The sequence below is a fragment of the Mesoplodon mirus genome, assembly GCF_964341445.2.
Source record: "Mesoplodon mirus genome assembly, chromosome: 9".
Lineage (NCBI taxonomy): Eukaryota > Metazoa > Chordata > Mammalia > Artiodactyla > Ziphiidae > Mesoplodon > Mesoplodon mirus.
This window is the reverse complement of record NC_138985.1, coordinates 109,955,707-109,975,102: the sequence shown is the minus strand read 5'-3', so window position 1 is coordinate 109,975,102 and position 19,396 is coordinate 109,955,707. Positions and strand designations below refer to the sequence as shown.

The window sequence follows — 19,396 nt, the reverse complement described above, 5'->3', positions numbered from 1 at the left end:
TTCCATGTCTTGGCTATGGTGATGTGGTCAGTCGATTTTAGATGAAGGTGCTAAGGTAGTTCAATGGGGAAAATAAAGTCTTTTTAACAAGCAATGTGGAACAACTGGATATCAGTATGGAAAAAAAGAACCTAAACCCTTACCACACATTATAAAAAATTAAACCAAAACAGATCATAGACCTAATGTCAAAGTCAAAATATAAAGTTTCTAGAAAGAAACACTGGAAAAAGTCTTCACAGTCTTGGGGGAAGCAAGGGTTTCTTAGATAGAACACAAAAAGCATGAATCATAAAAGGATGGATTGGATCTCATTGAAATATTTAAATTTTGCTCTTTGAAAAATATGGTTAGGAATATGAAAACACAAGCCACAGAATGGGATAAAATGTTCACAATACATGTATCTGACAAAGAACTTGTATCCTAACTATATTTTTTAAAACTCATCGTATTATCTATTTCTGTGTAACAAATTACCACAAACTTAGCAGCTTAAAGCACGTATTTATGATCTCACCCTTTCTGTGGGTCAGACGTCCAGGCACAGCTTAGCTGGGTCTCCTGTCTCCGGGTCTTTTATGAAACTGCAGTCAAGACATCAGCCAGGGCTGGGATGTCATCTGAAGGCCTGACTGGGGAGGGATTCATTTCCAAGATCATGTGGTTGATGGCAGACTGTTGGACTGAGAGCCTCAGTTCCTTGTCAAATGGCCTCTCCAACATGGTAGCTTGCTTCATCAAAGCCAGCAAGGGAGAGAGTCTGCTAGTATGAGAGAAGCCACAGTCTTATGTAGCCTAATCATGGAAGTGATTGCCCATCACCTTTGCTGTGTTTTGTCTGTTAGAAACAAGTCACTAGGTCCAGCTCACATTCAAGGGGAAGAAGTACCAGGGTCTTTGCAACAGTTACAGAAACATTAAGTATTATGACACATGTTATCTTTTTTAGCTATTTAATAGTCATCTATTTTCACTCTTAATAAGCTTGTAAAATCATGATTGAACCAGCTTTAAACTGTCATTATGACATTTTTTTAATTATCTGACTGAAATTATTGAGGCAGATATTGCATTAACAGTCATAATATAATTAAATAGATGTACTATGAAAAAAAAGTCTGCCACATTCATACAACCCAATATGGACAAAAAAATCCAGTCAAAAATGGGCAAAAGATTTGTATAGTCACTTCACAAAAGAAGATCTATGAATGGCCAATGAACACATAAAGAGATATAATTAGTCCTCAAGGAAATGCAAATTAAAACCACAATGTGAGAAACCATTATATACCCACTAGAATAGCTAAAAATAAAAAATTCTTTAAAAAGTTAACCACATGACCCAGTCATTCTACTGTTTGCTGTTTATCTAAGAGACTTGAAAATGTGTCCACACAAAGACTTGACTGTATATTTATAGCAGTTTTATTCACAATGGTCAAAAATTAGAAACTTCCCAAATATCCATCAAACAGGTGAATGGTGAGACAAAATATGGCACATCCATACAATGGAATACTACCCAGCAATAAAAATGAACAAACTACTGATACACCAAACAATGTGAATGAATCTCAGAATCATTACGCTAAGTGAAATAATCCAGGTGCAAAAGAGTGTATCCTGTATGATTCCATGTATATAAAATTCTAGAAAATATCTGTAGTAACAAAAAGTAAATCACTGGTTTCCTGAGACTTTGGATGGAAGTATGAATGAACCCCAAAGGAGCACAAGGAAGCTTTTGGGGAGATAATGTGTTGTATCTTGATCATAGTAGTCGTTTCAAGTTGACACATAAAATTGTACAGTTGAAATGGATACAGTTTATCGTAGGTAAATTATATCACAATAAAATAGTGACACAAAAAATCTTTCTCCTAAGATTGACATGTTGAGGTCCTACACCTGCATTTAGTTCGCATTGTATCCCCACTTCAGCCACATCCATCCTGATTAGCTACATAGCACCAGAGAGAGTGAATAAAGATCACAGAATTCCCCAGAGCCAAGTGCAGAAGGTGCAGCAGAAGCATTAACAGGTCCCTTTAATTTCAGCTTGACTCTATTGCACTTCCTTTGGATCACTTTACGTACACCACAATGGAACAAAAATGGAAGTAATCTGTCTCAATCATTTCTGTAAATTTTCACCAGTTTCTGACCAGAGTTTCCATAAATGAAGGGATAAAAAGGGCTGAAAAAACTATTAACAGTAGTCTGTTCTGGGAAGGGTTAACGAGTAGGCCAGTTATAGGGGAGAGAGCAGAGAACAGTAAAGAAAGACGATATCATTTTGGAGGTTGCTTTATAATAGAGATACAAATTTCTATTCTGAAATACAAATTTCAAAGTTTATGGCTTGATGCAGTAAGAATCGAAAGGTTAATTGAACTGGCTGAGCAATACTTATTTTTTTAATTTGCACAGTATTATGGGATAATAAGAGTTGTCAACATAATGAAATGTATTTAGCTCCCCAGTAAGTCGTGTTAAACACAAACCTGATAATCAAAGATTTCAATTAGCAAAAAATAAAAGCTAATTTGGATTTATTTGTGAAAGGCAAGAGACATACATATTCTAGACCCCAACTAATGAGCTCCACAGAACCAGGATTTGAAGAATAACAAATAAACGCTATGTGTGTTTAGGGTTCCTACTTCATATCTTTGATGTGAATTTCTAATCACACCAGATATTTAAATGACTCACCTTCTGTGGTTCCTGGCACATAGCAGATAGTAAATATTTGCTGAATGACTCTCTTCAAAATCGTAACATTGTCTACTTTTTGGAACTTAGAAGACAACTTAACAGAAGCCAGACATAAAGAATTTTTTTTTGGTTTAGTCCACTTTCTTCATCTCTTATTTAATAATACCTCCTTTGAAACAGGAGTTCCTCCTTTGAAACAGTTCGGCTGACTCACTGAACTGTAGAATTGGTTGCCATACTCTCTGAAAAGATCTTGTGGAATAAATGCTCTTGAAAGGAAATCATAAATAAATGTTAGGAAGGAACCAGCTTTATTTTATACTATCTGAAATTGTTATTTAGAAAACTATCAAATGAACAAAACCTTTCCCCCAAATATAATGATTAAAATCGATCAGAAGAATTAATAGTTGTGGTGTTAAATATCTTATATTTTTGAGTTTTTATCAAATTTCGACACCACTTTAAAAGATCCATTGTTCTCACTTAACAGAAAGTAAAATTGTCGGGTGACAGCAAGAGCTGGCAAAGCTCTCCGCCAATATCCAAACCAGGATGCAAAGTGCCGTCCACAGCCTGCAGTCCGCAGAGAGAGTCTGAAAGAGCACAGTCACTTTCTTTTTTCTTCAAAATACCAGCTCCAACGCTTAAGGGAATGTGGGTATAATTATTTCTAAATAGAAATGAGGTCCAGAAAAAGCAGGAGTAAATGGAATGAAATCATCTCTGAACCCATTTTTGCTGTTAAAATCATCTGCTTACCCACCATGTTTTTTTTTGTGTGTGTGTGTGGTACGTGGGCCTCTCACTGTTGTGGCCTCTCCCGTTGCAGAGCACAGGCTCCGGACACGCAGGCTCAGAGGCCATGGCTCACGGGCCCAGCTGCTCCACGGCAATGTGGGATCTTCCCAGACCAGGACACGAACCCGTATCCCCTGCATTGGCAGGTGGACTCTCAACCACTGCGCCACCAGGGAAGCCCACCCACCATGTTTTTAACTGATTTCCTGATAACAAACAATTCATTTCACTCAGCTATTTTTGCAATGCCTACTATGTGTCGGGCACAGGCAATACAAAGATGATCAAACGGGTCATTCTGCCGCTTCAAAGAGTTTATGGCATTTAGGGGAGACAGAAGAGTAAATCCCAATCCCATGTTAACTGCCTTAGAGAAGCATGTGGGTTCAGAGAAGCAATTAACCAGGTAAGTTGTGAGAAGAGGTCAAGAAGCAGGAAAGGCTGCCTGGTGAAGACTGAGCCTTCTTTTTAAGACTCATTTTTTTTTTTAATAGGCAAACCTTGAATTTATTTTAGATTGCATCTTTTCAAATAAAAATTCTTAATGGAAATTTTCTTAAATTAAGATCCCAGGGAAAAATAGAGCCAAATGATAAAACCTCTGATGAGTATGAGGGCTGATTTTTCTTTTTTTTTTTTTTTTTTGTGGTACGCGGGCCTCTCACTGTTGTGGCGTCTCCCATTGCGGAGCACAGGCTCCGACGTGCAGGCTCAGAGGCCATGGCTCACGGGCCCAGCCGCTCCGCGGCATGTGGGATCTTCCCGGACCGGGGCACAAACCCACGCCCCCTGCATCGGCAGGCGGACTCCCAACCACTGCGCCACCAGGGAAGCCCTGATTTTTCTTTTTTTCTTTTCTTTTTTTTTTTTTGGCCACGCTGCTCGGCTTGCGGGATCTTAGTCCCCCCATCAGGGATCAAACCCACGCCCTGGCAGTGAAAGTGCCGAGTCCTAACCACTGGACCATCAGGGAATTCTGTGCTTTTTCAATACATTGATGATTATTGGTCAGGCTTCTCCACTCAGATGAAAGTATCTAGTTTTAGCATCTTTTTTTTTTCCTCAACTAGTTCTTGACTAGAAAGTTCTTCTCATCTTAAAGACTCGATCTTAAAGGAGTGAGTAGGAACTAGCCAAGTGACAGAAGGAGGAGGGGAGGCCAGAATATTAAACTCTTCGTGCCGTGAGCAGAGTACATTCCAGGAGCAAAGCATCAGGGCTCCCGTGTAGGGGATGCAGCGGGGGTTAGCAAGCAAAGGTGAAGAAATAAAATGATCAGGTCCTGCTCGGGGCTGAAGAGTTTGCACGACATTCCTAAAGGTTCCTGAGAGTCACTGGATGGTTCTAAACAGAGTAACAAGAACAAGTCTGTGTTTAAAAGGAGCTCTGGCTCCAGGGTAGGGAACGGACTAGAAAAGGGCAAGATGGGAGAAACTGGAGCTGTTCCAACAAGAAGCCTAGCTGAGGAGTATGGTGGAGACAGAGACACCTTGGGCAGTGTCCAAGGACCCTGAGATAAACCAAGAGGACCCAGGGACCATTTGCGATGGATGAGTTTGAATTGCTCGTAGAAAATTCAAACGGAGATGACCAGGAAGCAGTCTGGAGCTCAGGAGAGCTCTGAGCTTGTGGCTGAGGCTTGAGGGCCATCAGCACAGGCATGGGGTGAAGGCTGGCTAGAGAGAGCAGAACGAGAGGTAGGACGGGGTGCACGCACATCTCCTGCCCGCACAGGTGGAGTTTCCCGTCCCACCTTTGCTACCACACAGAGGACGTCTTTGCATGGAACCAGAGCTCACAGAAGACAGCAGGGGGAAACATCGACGCTTCTAAATTATTCAGGAGCTCCTTATCCAGTATTTAAGGTTGATTGATTTCTTGCAGTAGCTATTTAATATTGAAAAAAAAAAACAACAAAAAAAGGCAAAGTGAACTCATATCCGACCTCATTGCATAAAGGAACGCTTTTTTGGCAGTCGTTTTATGACTAAGCTTGCAGGCTGATGTTTCCCCTTCCGATAGTCATTCAAAACACTGGGCACAATTATGTAAGACAGTCCTTAATAATTTCGTATTTTTCACCAACCAAAAAGTCACACTTGTAATGGCTCCATGTATTTCAGGCATTCTTTCAGTAAAGTTCAACTCTGTTCCGTCCCATCACCCTGGAGTCCGGTCATCCCAGACTGGCTGCAGAAGCTGATGGGATACAGGTGGAAATACCACGAATCTGCACAAAGTCCAGCAAGGACAACCTGGCACCTGGCTACCATGATATTGCCAGTTTAGCGCTCGAGAGAGATGAGGTAGCATTGCAGGGCAAGCCCCTTCTTTTCACATGCAGAACATGGCCCGAGCACTTCCTCTCTGCTCTCCTCCTCTCCTGGCTTCCCTGCCTGCCTGAAATTGCTAAAATTAAGTCTGGCGTGTAAGTCTGTTGAGACTTCAAGAAAACATCACCACGAAAAGGCAACCGATGGCTTTTCGGCCGGAACCGCATCTTCCAGTAATTCGCCAAAATGACCAACACAAAGGGAAAGAGGAGGGGCACCCGCTACATGTTCTCTAGGCCGTTTAGAAAACATGGAGTTGTTCCTTTGGCCACATACATGCGAATCTACAAGAAAGGTGATATTGTAGATATCGAGGGAATGGGCACTGTTCAAAAAGGAATGCCCCACAAATGTTACCATGGCAAAACTGGGAGAGTCTACAATGTTACCCAGCATGCTGTTGGCATCATTGTAAACAAACAAGTTAAGGGCAAGATTCTTGCCAAGAGAATTAATGTGCGTATCGAGCGTATTAAGCACTCTAAGAGCCGGGATAGCTTCCTGAAACGGGTGAAGGAAAATGATCAGAAAAAGAAGGAAGCCAAAGAGAAAGGTCCTTGGGTTCAACTGAAGCGCCAGCCTGCTCCACCCAGAGAAGCACACTTCGTGAGAACCAATGGAAAGGAGCCTGAACTGTTGGAGCCCATTCCCTATGAATTCATGGCATGATGGGTGTAAAGAAAATAAAAGACCTGGACTGTATAAATGTTTCTCTTAATTGAGTAGAAGTGTATGACCCCCTTCCCCAAACAAATATTTAAAGCACACTTTAATTGTGTCCGAATTCAGTGGGTGACATCTTTTTACTTTTCAAATTTAGTGGTTTTTATTCCTGAAAGATGTGAGGTAGTTTGTTGTGCAGTATACTCCGTTGGTTAATAAACTGCTAGATATTACTTATAAAAAAAAAAGGCAACCGATGGCCACCAGCTTCAAATTATTTGTACAAACCAATCCATCAGTCATTTCAGCCTGTCGACATTTCTGTGCATGTCTGAAAAGCTTCGCAGGGCTTTAGGTCCCTGAAATTGACTTCGTGTGTCATAGGATAGTGTCACCTGCCTCTTTCTGGTGTCCTAGGACTACGCTCCTTTCTAAGGAAGAAAGCATGAGATGTCTTACAAAGTGAAAACAACCCGTGGAAATAAATTCAGCCTCACTAGCGTATTATATAGAGACGTTTTTATTTTAGTCTACTTCTGTACACCCATTATCAAGTGAAGTAAAATTAAGAGACTCACGTTAATTTGTTTCCATTTCTATTCTCTACCAACGTGGACAGCAATAGGTACAGGACATTTTGGTCTGAGGACCACTTTTGCGGAGTTCACAGCCTCCAGAAATACATACACCCGCTGGCTGCCCATTTCTGCCTCCCAAGAAAAAACTCATCAGCATTACAGTGAAATTGATGGTGCTCCTAGTAAATATCAATGCGGGATTTCTTTTTTAAAGAATGCCAGACTTACTGCAGGAAATTCAAGTGTAGACTTTTCCAGCATTAGGAGGATTGACACTTCCACTATGTACTACCAAACTTTTTTTTTAATTAGACTTTTTATTTCGAGACCATTGTGTGTCACATGAAGTTTTTAGAGATAATACAGCAATCCTGCGTGCCCTTCACCTCATTCCCTCAATGGTAACATCTTGCAAAACTACAGTACAGGAGAAATTGGAACCTTCGTACATTACTGGTGAAAATGTAAAAAGGTGCAGTCACTGTGGAAAACAGTTTGGCAGTTTCTCAAAATGTTAAATATAGAGTTACCCTATGACCCAGAAATTCCATTCCCGGATCTATACCTAACAGAAATGAAAACATACTTCCACACAAACATGAATGTTTGTGTACATGAATGTTTATGGCAGCAATATTCATATTCACAATAGCCCAAAAGTGAAAATTACCCAAGCATCCATCAACTGATAAATGGATAAATAAAATGTGGTATATCCATACAATGGAATGTTTTTCAGCCATAAAAAGAAATTAAGTGCCAATAAATGTTACAACATGGATGAACCTTGAATACATTATGCTGAGTGAAAGAAGCCAGAGATGAAAGACCACATACTGTATGATTCCATTTATATGAAATGTCCAGAATAGGCAAATCTATAGAGACAGAAAATAGATTGGTGGTTGCCTAGGAGTGAGCATGGGGGTTAAGGGAGTAATAGGCAGTGACTGGTAATGGGTATGGGGCTTGTCTTTGAGATAATGAAAATGCTGTAAACACAGATGGTTGCACAACCCTGTGTATATACTGAAAATCATATTTCATGTTACGTGAATTGTATCTCAATAAAGATTTTTTTTTTCTAAATGAGCCCCAGTTGTCGTTTCCTCCACAGAATTAAATCAGCTTGGCTTGACTCATGGGGGAAAATATAGTATGATAACACAAGCAGAATATTGACTTTGAAACAGTCAAGATACAGAACAGACCCATCACCACAAGGGTCCCTCATGTTGCCCTTTTATAGCCACAGGTACCTCTGTTCCCCCACCCGCATCCCTGACCCCTAGCATCCACTAATCTGTTCTCCACTTCTATAATTTTTTTCATTTCAAGAATGTTATATAAATGGAATCATACAGTATATAACCTTTAGGGATTGGCTTTTTTCACTCAGCATACTTCCCCGGACATTCATGCACGTGGTTGTATGTATCAATAGCTCATTGCTTTTTACTGCTGAGTAGTATTCCACAGTATAGATGTAACCTTGTTTGTTGAATGACATCTGTTATTTCCAGTTTGGGCTGTTACAAATGAAGCTGATGTGAACATTCATACATAGGTTTTTGGTTTTGGTTTTGTTTTTAACATCTTTATTGGAGTATAATTGCTTTACAAGGGTGTGTTAGTTTCTGCTATAACAAAGTGAATCAGCTGTATGTATACATATATCCCCATATCCCCTACCTCTTGCGTCTCCCTCCCACCCTCTCTATCCCACCCCTCTAGGTGGACACAAGCACCGAGCTGATCTCCCTGTGCTATGCGGCTGCTTCCCACTAGCTATCTATTTTACATTTGGTAGTGTGTATATGTCCATGCCACTCTCTCACTTCGTCCCAGCTTACCCTTCCTTCTCCCCGTGTCCTCAAGTTCATTCTCTGCGTCTGCATCTCTATTCCTGTCCTGCCCCTAGGTTCTTCAGAACCATTTATTTCTTTTTTAGATTCCATATATATGTGTTAGCATACGGTATTTGTTTTTCTCTTTCTGACTTACTTCACTCTGTATGACAGACTCTAGGTCCATCCACCTCACTACAAATAACTCAATTTCCTTTCTTTTTATGGCTGGGTAATATTCCATTGTGTATATGTGCCACATCTTCTTTATCCATTCATCTCTCGATGGACACTTAGGTTGCTTCCATGTCCTAGCTATTGTAAAGAGAACTGCAATGAACGTTGTGGTACATGACTCTTTTTGAATTATGGTTTTCTCAGGGTATATGCCCAGTAGTGGGATTGCTGAGCCGTATGGTAGTTCTATTTGTAGTTTTTTAAGTAACCTCCATACTGTTCTCCATAGTGGCTGTATCAATTTACATTCCCACCAACAGTACAAGAGGGTTCCCTTTTCTCCACATCCTCTCCAGCATTTGTTGTCTGCAGATTTTCTGATGATGCCCATTCTAACTGGTGTGAGGTGATACCTCATTGTAGTTTTGATTTGCATTTCTCTAATGATTAGTGATGTTGAGCATCCTTTCATGTGTTTGTTGGCCATCTGTATATCTTCTTTGGAGAAATGTCTATTTAGGTCTTCTGCCCATTTTTGGATTAGGTTGTTTGTTTGTTTGTTTTAAATTTATTTATTTATCTTTGGCAGCATTGGGTCTTTGTTGCTGCACGTGGGCTTTCTCTAGTTGCGGCGAGCGGGAGCTTCTCTTCTTTATGGTGCACCGGCTTCTCACTGCGGTGGCTTCTCTTGTTGCGGAGCACAGGCTCTAGACACACGGGCTTCAGTAGTTGTGGCACGTGGGCTCAGTTGTTGTGGCTCGCGGGCTCCAGAGTGCAGGCTCAGTAGTTGTGGCACATGGGCCCAGCCGCCCCGCAGCATGTGGGATCTTCCCAGACCACAGCTTGAACCCGTGTCCCCCACACTGGCAGGAGGATTCCCAACCACTGCGCCACCAGGGAAGTCCTGTTTGTTTTTTTTGATATTGAGCTGCATGAGCTGCTTGTATATTTTGGAGATTAATCCTTTGTCAGTTGCTTCATTTGCAAATATTTTCTCCCATTCTGAGGAGTGTCTTTTTGTCTTGTTTATGGTTTCCTTTGCTGTGCAAAAGCTTTTAAGTTTCATTGGTCCCATTTGTTTATTTTTGTTTTTATTTCCATTTCTCTAGGAGGTGGGTCAAAAAGGATCTTGCTGTGATTTATGCCATAGAGTGTTCTGCCTATGTTTTCCTCTAAGAGTTTTATAGTGTCTGGCCTTACATTTAGGTCTTTAATCCATTTTGAGTTTATTTTTGTGTATGATGTTAGGAAGTGTTCTAATTTCATACTTTTACCTGTACCTGTCCAGTTTTCCCAGCACCACTTATTGAAGAGACTGTCCTTTCTCCACTGTACATTCCTGCCTCCTTTACCAAAGATAAGGTGACCATATCTGTGTGGGTTTATCTCTGGGCTCTCTATCCTGTTCCATTGATCTATCTTTCTGTTTTTGTGCCAGTACCACACTGTCTTGATTACTGTAGCTCTGTAGTATAGTATGAAGTCAGGGAGCCTGATTCCTCCAGCTCCATTTGTCTTTCTCAAGATTGCTTTGGCAATTCAGGGTCTTTTGTGTTTCCATACAAATTGTGACATTTTTTGTTCAAGTTCTGTGAAAAATGCCATTGGTAGTTTGATAGGGATTGCATTGAATCTGTAGATTGCTTTGGGTAGTATAGTCATTTTCACAATGTTGATTCTTCCAATTCAAGAACGTGATATATCCCTCCATCTGTTTGTATCATCTTTAATTTCTTTCATCAGTGTCTTATAGTTTTCTGCATACAGGTCTTTTGTCTCCTTAGGTAGGTTTATTCCTACGTATTTTATTCTTTTTGTTGCAGTGGTAAATGGGAGTGTTTCTTTAATTTCTCTTTCAGATTTTTCATCATTAGTGTATAGGAATGCAAGAGATTTCTGTGCATTAATTTTGTATCGTGATACTTTACCAAATTCATCGATTAGCTCTAGTAGTTTTCTGGTAGCATCTTTAGGATTCTCTATGTATAGTATCATGTCATCTGCAAACAGTGACAGTTTTACTTCTTCTTTTCTGATTTGGATTCCTTTTATTTTGTTTTCTTCTCTGATTGCTGTGGCTAAAACTTCCAAAACTATGTTGAATAATAGTGGTGAGAGTGGGCAACCTTGTCTTGTTCCTGATCTTAGTGGAAGTGGTTTCAGTTTTTCACCATTGAGGACGATGTTGGCTTTGGGTTTGTCATATATGGCCTTTATTATGTTGAGGTAAGTTCCGTCTATGCCTACTTTCTGGAGGGTTTTTATCATAAATGGGTGTTGAACTTTGTCAAAAGCTTTCTCTGCATCTATTGAGATGATCATATGGTTTTTCTCCTTCGATTTGTTAATATGGTGTATCACATTGACTGATTTGTGTATATTGAAGAATCCTTGCATTCCTGGGATAAGTCCCACTTGATCAGGTGTATGATCCTTTTAATGTCCTGTTGGATTCTGTTTGCTAGTATTTTGTTGAGGATTTTTGCATCTATGTTCATCAGTGATAATGGTCTGCAGTTTTCTTTTTTTGTGACATCTTTGTCTGGTTTTGGCATCAGGGTGATGGTGGCCTCGTAGAATGAGTTTGGGAGTGTCCCTCCCTCTGCTATATTTTGGAAGAGTTTGAGAAGGATAGGTGTTAGCTCTTCTCTAAATGTTTGATAGAATTCGCCTGTGAAGTCATCTGGTCCTGGGCTTTGTTTGTTGGAAGATTTTTAATCAGAGTTTCAACTTCAGTGCTTGTGATTGGTCTGTTCATATTTTCTATTTCTTCCTGGTTCTGTCTCGGAAGGTTGTGCATTTCTGAGAATTTGTCCATTTCTTCCAGGTTGTCCATTTTATTGGCATAGAGTTGCTTGTAGTATTCTCTCATGATCTTTTGTATTTCTGCAGTGTCAGTTGTTACTTCTCCTTTTTCATTTCTAATTCTATTGATTTGAGTCTTCTCCCTTTTTTTCTTGATGAGTCTGGCTAATGGCTTATCAATTTTGTTTATCTTCTCAAAGAACCAGCTTTTAGTTTTATTGATCTTTGCTATCGTTTCCTTCATTTATTTTTCATTTATTTCTGATCTGATCTTTATGATTTCTTTCCTTCTGATAACTTTGGGGGGTTTTTGTTCTTTTTCTCAAATTGCTTTAGGTGTAAGGTTAGGTTGTTTCTTTGAGATGTTTCTTGTTTCTTAATGTAGGATTGTATTGCTATAAACTTCCCTCTTAGAACTCCTTTTACTGCATCCAATAGGTTTTGGGTCGTCGTGTTTTCATTGTCATTTGTTTCTAGGTATTTTTTGATTTCCTCTTTGATTTTTTCAGTGATCTCTTGGTTATTAAGTAGTGTATCGTTTAGCCTCCATGTGTTTGTATTTTTTTACAGATTTTTTCCTATAATTCATATTTAGTCTTATAGTGTTGTGGTCAGAAAAGATACTTGATACGATTTCAATTTTCTTAAATTTACCAAGGCTTGACTCGTGACCCAAGATATGGTCTATCCTGGATAATGTTCCATGAGCACTTGGGAAGAAAGTGTATTCTGTTATTTTTGGATGGAATGTCCTATAAATATCAATTAAGTCCAACTTGTTTAATGTATCATTTAAAGCTTGTGTTTCCTTACTTATTTTCATTTTGGATGATCTGTCCATTGGTGAAAGTGGGGTGTTTAACTCCCCTAGTATTATTGTGTTACTGTCAATTTCCCCTTTTATGGCTGTTTGCATTTGCCTTATGTATTGAGGTGCTTCTATGTTGGGTGCATAAATATTTACAATTTTTATATCTTCTTCTTGGATTGATCCCTTGATCATTCTGTAGTGTCCTTCTTTTCTCTTGTAATACTCTTTATTTTAAAGTCTATTTTATCTGATATGAGTATTGCTATTCCAGCTTTCTTTTGGTTTCCATTTGCATGGAATATCTTTTTCCATCCCCTCACTTTCAGTCTGTATGCGTCCCTAGGTCTGAAGTGGGTCTCTTGTAGACAGCATATATACAGGTCTTGTTTTTGTATCCATTCAGCTAGTCTGTGTCTTTTGGTTGGAGCATTTAATCCATTTACATTTAAGGTAATTATCAGTATGTATGTTTCTATTACCATTTTCTTAATTGTTTTGAGTTTGTTATTGTAGGTCTTTTCCTTCTCTTGTGTTTCCTGCCTAGAGAAGTTCCTTTAGCATTTGTTGTAAAGCTGGTTTGGTGGTGCTGAATTCTCTTAGCTTTTGCTTGTCCGTGAAGGTTTTAATTTGTCTGTAGAATCTGAATGAGATCCTTGCTGGGTAGAGTAATCTTGGTTGTAGGTTTTTCCCTTTCATCATTTTAAATATGTCCTGCCACACCCTTCTGGCTTGCAGAGTTTCTGCTGAAAGATCAGCTATTAGCTTTATGGGGATTCCCTTGTATTTTATTTGTTGCTTTTCCCTTGCTGCTTTTTTTTTTTTTTTTTTTTTTTTTTTTTTTTTTTGCGGTACCCGGACCTCTCACTGCCGCGGCCTCTCCTGTTATGGAGCACAGGCGCTCCGGACGCACAGGCTCAGCGGCCATGGCTCATGGGCCCAGCCGCTCCGCGGCATGTGGGATCCTCCCAGACCGGGGCATGAACCCGTGTCCCCTGCATCAGCAGGCAAACTCTCAACCACTGCGCCACCAGGGAAGCCCTCCCTTGCTGCTTTTAATATTTTTTTGTATTTAAATTTTTGATAGTCTGATTAATATGTGTCTTGGCATGTTTCTCCTTGGATTTATCCTGTATGGGACTCTCTGTGCTCCCTGGACTTGATTGACTATTTCCTTTCCCATATTAGGGAAGTTTTCAACTATAATCTCTTCAAATATTTTCTCAGTCCCTTTTTTTTCTCTTCTTCTTCTGGGACCCCTATAAGTCGAATGTTGGTGTGTTTAATGTTGTCCCAGAGGTCTCCGAGACTGTCCTCAATTCTTTTCATTCTTTTTTCTTTATTCTGCTCTGCGGTAGTTATTTCCACTGTTTTATCTTCCAGGTCACTTATCAGTTCTTCTGCCTCAGTTATTCTGCTATTGATTCCTTCTAGAGAATTTTTAATTTCATTTATTGTGTTGTTCATCGTTAGTTTGCTCTTTAGTTCTTCTAGGTCCTTGTTAAATGTTTCTTGTATTTTCATCATTCTGTTTCCAAGATTTTGGATCATCTTTACTATCATTACTCTGAATTCCATTTTAGGTAGACTGCCTATTTCCTCTTCATTTGTTTGGTCTGGTGGGTTTTTACCTTGCTCTTTCATCTGCTGTGTATTTCTCTGTCTTCTCATTTTGCTTAACTTACTGTGTTTGGGGGTCTCCTTTTCGCAGGCTGCAGGTTCGTAGTTCCCGTTGTTTTTGGTGTCTTCCCCCAGTGGGTAGGGCTGGTTCAGTGGGTTGTATAGGCTTCCTGGTGGAGGGGTCTGGTGGATGAGGCTGGATCTTGTCTTTCTGATGGGCAGGACCGTGTCTGGTGGTGTGTTTTGGGGTGTCTGTGAACTTATTATGATTTTAGGCAGCCTCTCTCTGCTAATGGGTGGGGTTGTGTTCCTGTCTTGCTAGTTGCTTGGCATGGGGTGTCCAGCAGTGGAGCTTGCTGGTCGTTAAGTGGAGCTGGGTCTTAGCATTGAGACAGAGATCTCTGGGAGAGCTCTCACCGACTGATATTATGTGGGGCTGGGAGGTCTCTGGTGGACCAATGTCCTAAACTCGGCTCTCCCACCTCAGAGGCTCAGGCCTGACACCCAGCTGGAGCACCAAGACCATGTCAGCCACACGGCCAGGTACGTGGGGAGTTTCTTGCCTTTTGGGAAGTCTGAGGTCTTCTGCCAGCATTCAGTAGGTGTTCTTTAGGAGTTGTTCCACATGTAGATGTATTTTTGATGTATTTGTGGGGAGGAAGGTGATCTCTATGTCTTATTCCTCCACCATGTTGAAGATCTCCCCCCACCCCCGCCATACATAGGTTTTTGTGTGAACATGTTTTGTTTTCCCTGGGATAAATGCCCAAGAGTGCCATTGATGTGTCATACGGCAGTTGGGAGCTTAGTTTCATAAGAAACTGCAAAATTGTTTCCCAGAGTGGTGGTATGATTTTGCATCCCCACAGCAATGTACAAGTGATTCTGTTTCTCTGCATCCTCACTGGCATTTGGTGTGGTCACTATTTTTATTTTGGCCATTCTAATAGGGGTGTAGTGATAGCTTATTGTGGTTTTGATTTGCGTTTCCCTGATGGCTAATGATGTTGGACATACTTTCATGTGCTTATTTTGCCATCTGTCTATCGATATTTTTCAGTGAAATGTCTCCATATCTTTTGCCCATGTTCTGATTGGATTGTTTTCTTTTTCTACTATTGAGTTTTTATTTTATTTATTTATTTTTGGCTGCATTGGGTCTTTGTTGCTGCACGCAGGCTTTCTCTAGTTGCGGCGAGCAGGGGCTACTCTTCGCTGCGGTGCCCGGGCTTCTCATTGCAGTGGCTTCTCCTGTTGCAGAGCATGGGCTCCAGGCGCACGGGCCTCAGCAGTTGAGCTATGTGGGCTCAGTAGTTGTGGCTCGTGGGCTCTAGAGCGCAGGCTCAGTAGTTGTGGCACACGGGTTTAGTTGCTCCATAGCATGTGGGATCTTCCCGGACCAGGGCTCGAATCTGTGTCCCCTGCATTGGCAGGTGGATTTGTTTTTTTTGTTTTTTTTTTGCGGTACGTGGGCCTCTCACTGTTGTGGCCTCTCCCGTTGCGGAGCACAGTCTCCGGACGCGCAGGCCCAGCGGCCATGGCTCACAGGCCCAGCTGCACCGTGGCATGTGGGATCTTCCCGGACCGGGGCACAAACCCGTGTCCCCTGCATCGGCAGGCGGACTCTCAACCACTGCGCCATCAGGGAAGCCCTGTCCATGTTCTCTTAAGTGAATACCTAAGTATTTAATTTTCTTTGTGGTCATCATAAATAATATTGTTTTTAATATCAGTTTCCACATGTTCATTGTTAGCACAAATGTGATTGATTTTTGTGTGTTGATCTTGTATCCTGTAAACTTGCTGCACTCATTAGTTCTAGTTTTGGTGTTTTGGGATTTGTTTGTTTGTTTATCTAGTAGATTCCTTGGAGTTTCTATGAAGACAACCATGTCATCTGCAAATAGGGATGGTTTTATTTCTTCCTTTGCAATTTGTATGCCTTTATTTTTGTCTTGCGTTATTGCAGTGGCTAGAACTTCTAGTACTATGTTAAGAACAGTGTGAAAGCACACATCCTTGCCTTGTTCCTGAACTTAAGAGAGAAAGCATTCAGTCTTTTGCTGTTAAGCATGACACAGCTGAGGGTTTTAACCACCATGTCTTACAAAATTAGTTCTGTCTTCTTTTCCTCCCCCCACATTTTTTAAGGCAAAGATTAAGACTTAGGGACTGGCAGGACTTCCCTGGTGACCCATTGGTTAAGACTCCATGTTCCCAATGTAGGGGGCATGGGCTTGACCCCTGGTTGGGGAACTAAGATCCCTCATGCCACATGGCGTGACCAAAAAAAAAAAAAAAAGACTTGGGTATTGGCCCAACTGAGATGACGGAGCAAAAAGAAAGCATAAAGGAAATTTAAGTACTTCCTCCTCCAGGCTAGGCTTGCAAGAGTGACAGAACCAAGTTCCTTTGGTGGGGGCGGGACTTCACAGCCTTAATCAGCGCTGAGGAGCTAATCTCTTTATCAGGGCCCTTGCACTCTGCAGTGAGCTAAGGGCCCCCTGCACCTGGGGCAGTCATTGCCTGTAACACAGGAGAGCCTCACGGAATGGGGTGCCTGTCCCCTCTCTGGTTACCCTGCTCTTCCAGGAAGCTCTCGGCTGCCAGCCTCGCTGCCTGCCAACCTGAGTTGGCGATTGGAGAGTCTCAGATACCCAGATCCAGGGTGACAGGAGTGGCCAGGACCAGATTTAGATTTGTATGTGCTTTTGGCAGTGGCTCCCCAAAGAAGAGAATGGGCTATGAAGAGAGGAAGCACGTTAAAGGTTCCATGGCTAGGTAAAACTAGTAGCGACACAGTGCATCTACAGTACGTATATTCCACAGAACAAAATTTTTATTAGGGGAAAAGGATGGGCAATTTAGTCTAAACTTTAGAAAGAAAAGCAAGCAATCGTTCCCTCACCCACTCCCCTCCACCCCGCCCCCCGCCTTTGGGGTCATCTCCCGCTGGGGTCCTGCAGCCTCCATTCCCCTCTCCCTGGCACGTCGCCCCGCCCACCCCACCCCCACCTGGCAGCGCTCCCCTCGTGCCCCACCCCCGGGCTGGCCGAGACTACACCTGCGCAGGTTAAACTTGCAGGGACGCGCTGCCGTGGGTGGCGGGGGAAGGTGAGCGGATGTGAGAGGTGGGATGGGAGGACGAGGCAAGGATGAGAAAACGGGCCTCTGCTAATGGCCGGTCGGCGGCCCTGGCGGGAAGGAGGGATGCGGCCAGAGGGGCGCCCTGGCCGCCCTCGAGCGAGCCAGCCCCTGGCTCCTCGGGGTCCTCGTCCCACGGTTCCACCTCGCCGGTCCATACCAACGCGCGAGGCGCCGGGGGGAGGCCGGGAGCGGGCCGTTCCACTCGGGGAGGGGCGGCAGGTTAGGCCGCGGCCCGCGCCACCTGCGGCCTGGGGCGGGGGTGGGCCGGAGGCTGGGCCGCGCCGCCCGTTCTGTGCCGTGCGGGCGGGCCGGGCCGCGCCGCGCCGCCCCCCGCCCCGCCAGCCGCCCGGGAGGCCCCTCCTCCCAGCGACCCGGCGCGGAGCTAGGCCGGAGCGCTCCGCGGAGCCGCAGAGACCGCCTCCGTGCCCCCGCCCCCACCCCACCCCACCCCACCCCACCCCACCCCACCCCCACACGCTCCCCGCCCGCCTCCCTGCGCCTCCCCCCAGTCCCCCTCGTCCCGCCCCCGCGCCCCCAACCGCTCGCCCGCCTACACCCGCCCCCTGGCCGCTCGCCCCTCGGCCCCGCCCCCCGCGTTCTCACCACCGCCCCCCGGCCCTCCGGCCCCCCGCGGCCTCCGCCGCGCCCCTGTATCCCCGGCACCCCCGCCCTCCGCCCCCGCGCGCCACCCCCCCGCGTCCCCGCGCCCCCGCCCGCGCGGCCGGGGACGAGCGCGGCCGAGCGCATGCTGATCCCTGTCCTCCTCCTCCTCAGGCGGCGCTGGCGGCGGCCCCGGGATCCGCGGAAGCCGGCATGCTGGAGAAATTCGAGTTGGAAGAAGAAGGTGAGTGCCACCCGCTGGAACGCGCTTCCGTGTCTACGCCGGGGGCCCGGAGGGGCCGGGGCGCGGGGACAGACGGGGTTCACGCCCCGGAGGCCGCGGGACCCAGCCGCCCACCGCCCGTCCGGCTTCGGGCGGCGTGCCCTGCGGGGGCTGGCGGTAGAGACGCGGAGCCGGCAGAGCGTGTCTGCAGTGGCCGCGGGTGCCTTTCGGTGGCGAAATCTCTTTGGGTTCTAAGGGGAGCCCGGAACCCGGCCATCCACACGGATGGTCGGTCCTTTTGTCCTTACAAGCCGAACTGGAATTAGAGCAAGGTGATGTGCCGTAGTAATTGTTTGGGATGCCACCATACATTTAGGGGTAACCCCCAGATTATGCCTATGGTCCATACCTTTAAATAACACACACTGGTTCCCTTATCTGTACTTGTGAAAATACCACCAGCAGGGTGTGTCTTCTCGTCTTGATAGGGAAAGTTCAATAGGAAAAGCGGTGGCGGCTTAGCGAATTGGTTTTGAGTTCAGGTGATCCTGTCGTTCCATCGTTTCTGTCTTCCCTTCGCTCGCTCGGTTTTTTTCCTTTTCCTGCCCCGTTTTCTTCTTCTTACCTGGATCTTATTTTGAAGCTGTTGAAATGTGGGGGGATGAGTTTGTTCTTTGGCAAAATGAATATTTAGCGTGGATTATGATGAGCGTTTACCTGGATCTTATTTTGAAACTGTTAAAATTTGAAGGGAATGAGCTTGTTCTTTGGCAGAATTAGTATTTAAAATGAGATATGATGAGTTCAAAGTCTAAAAAGAACTTTGTATAAGATGCTTGACAATTTGAGGAATTTAAAAGACCTCCACACTATCTTGTGTTTTTCTGTTATTCGTTTAGTGACTTCTCTTTTTTCCAAGAGTATTGATGGCATAAAGCTCCTGGAACAAAGCATGTGCCATGTGGATGCTGTGCCCTCTGCCAACTTTACTTTAATACTTCCGTTTATTTACAGTCAGGCAGTTACTTAAATAAGCATGCACAACCAATATAAGAACGTTAAGCCGACAG

The 19,396-nt window shown here is 43.5% G+C and overlaps 2 protein-coding genes across 5 annotated transcripts in view; both read left to right on the top strand.

Moving 5' to 3' along the window:
* The window catches only part of PRKAG2 (protein kinase AMP-activated non-catalytic subunit gamma 2), a 288,527-nt gene that overhangs the window by 207,274 nt on the left and 61,857 nt on the right, over nucleotides 1-19,396 (top strand). For all 4 annotated transcript variants that reach the window (XM_082632118.1, XM_082632117.1, XM_082632120.1 and 1 more), the window contains one exon: nucleotides 18,278-18,347. In XM_082632118.1, the coding sequence (XP_082488244.1) occupies nucleotides 18,278-18,347 (70 nt within the window). The remainder of the gene's footprint in view (nucleotides 1-18,277; nucleotides 18,348-19,396) is intronic.
* Nucleotides 4,626-8,732, top strand: LOC309810214 (large ribosomal subunit protein eL21-like). Its single transcript, XM_082632138.1, has one exon. It carries the CDS (start codon nucleotides 6,045-6,047, stop codon nucleotides 6,525-6,527), a length of 483 nt encoding a protein of 160 aa, XP_082488264.1. The 5' UTR covers nucleotides 4,626-6,044; the 3' UTR covers nucleotides 6,528-8,732.

Excerpts from the sequence above, each read along its gene's own strand:
- LOC309810214 (XM_082632138.1), top strand. The coding sequence starts at position 6,045 with ATGACCAACACAAAGGGAAAGAGGAGGGGCACCCGCTACATGTTCTCT.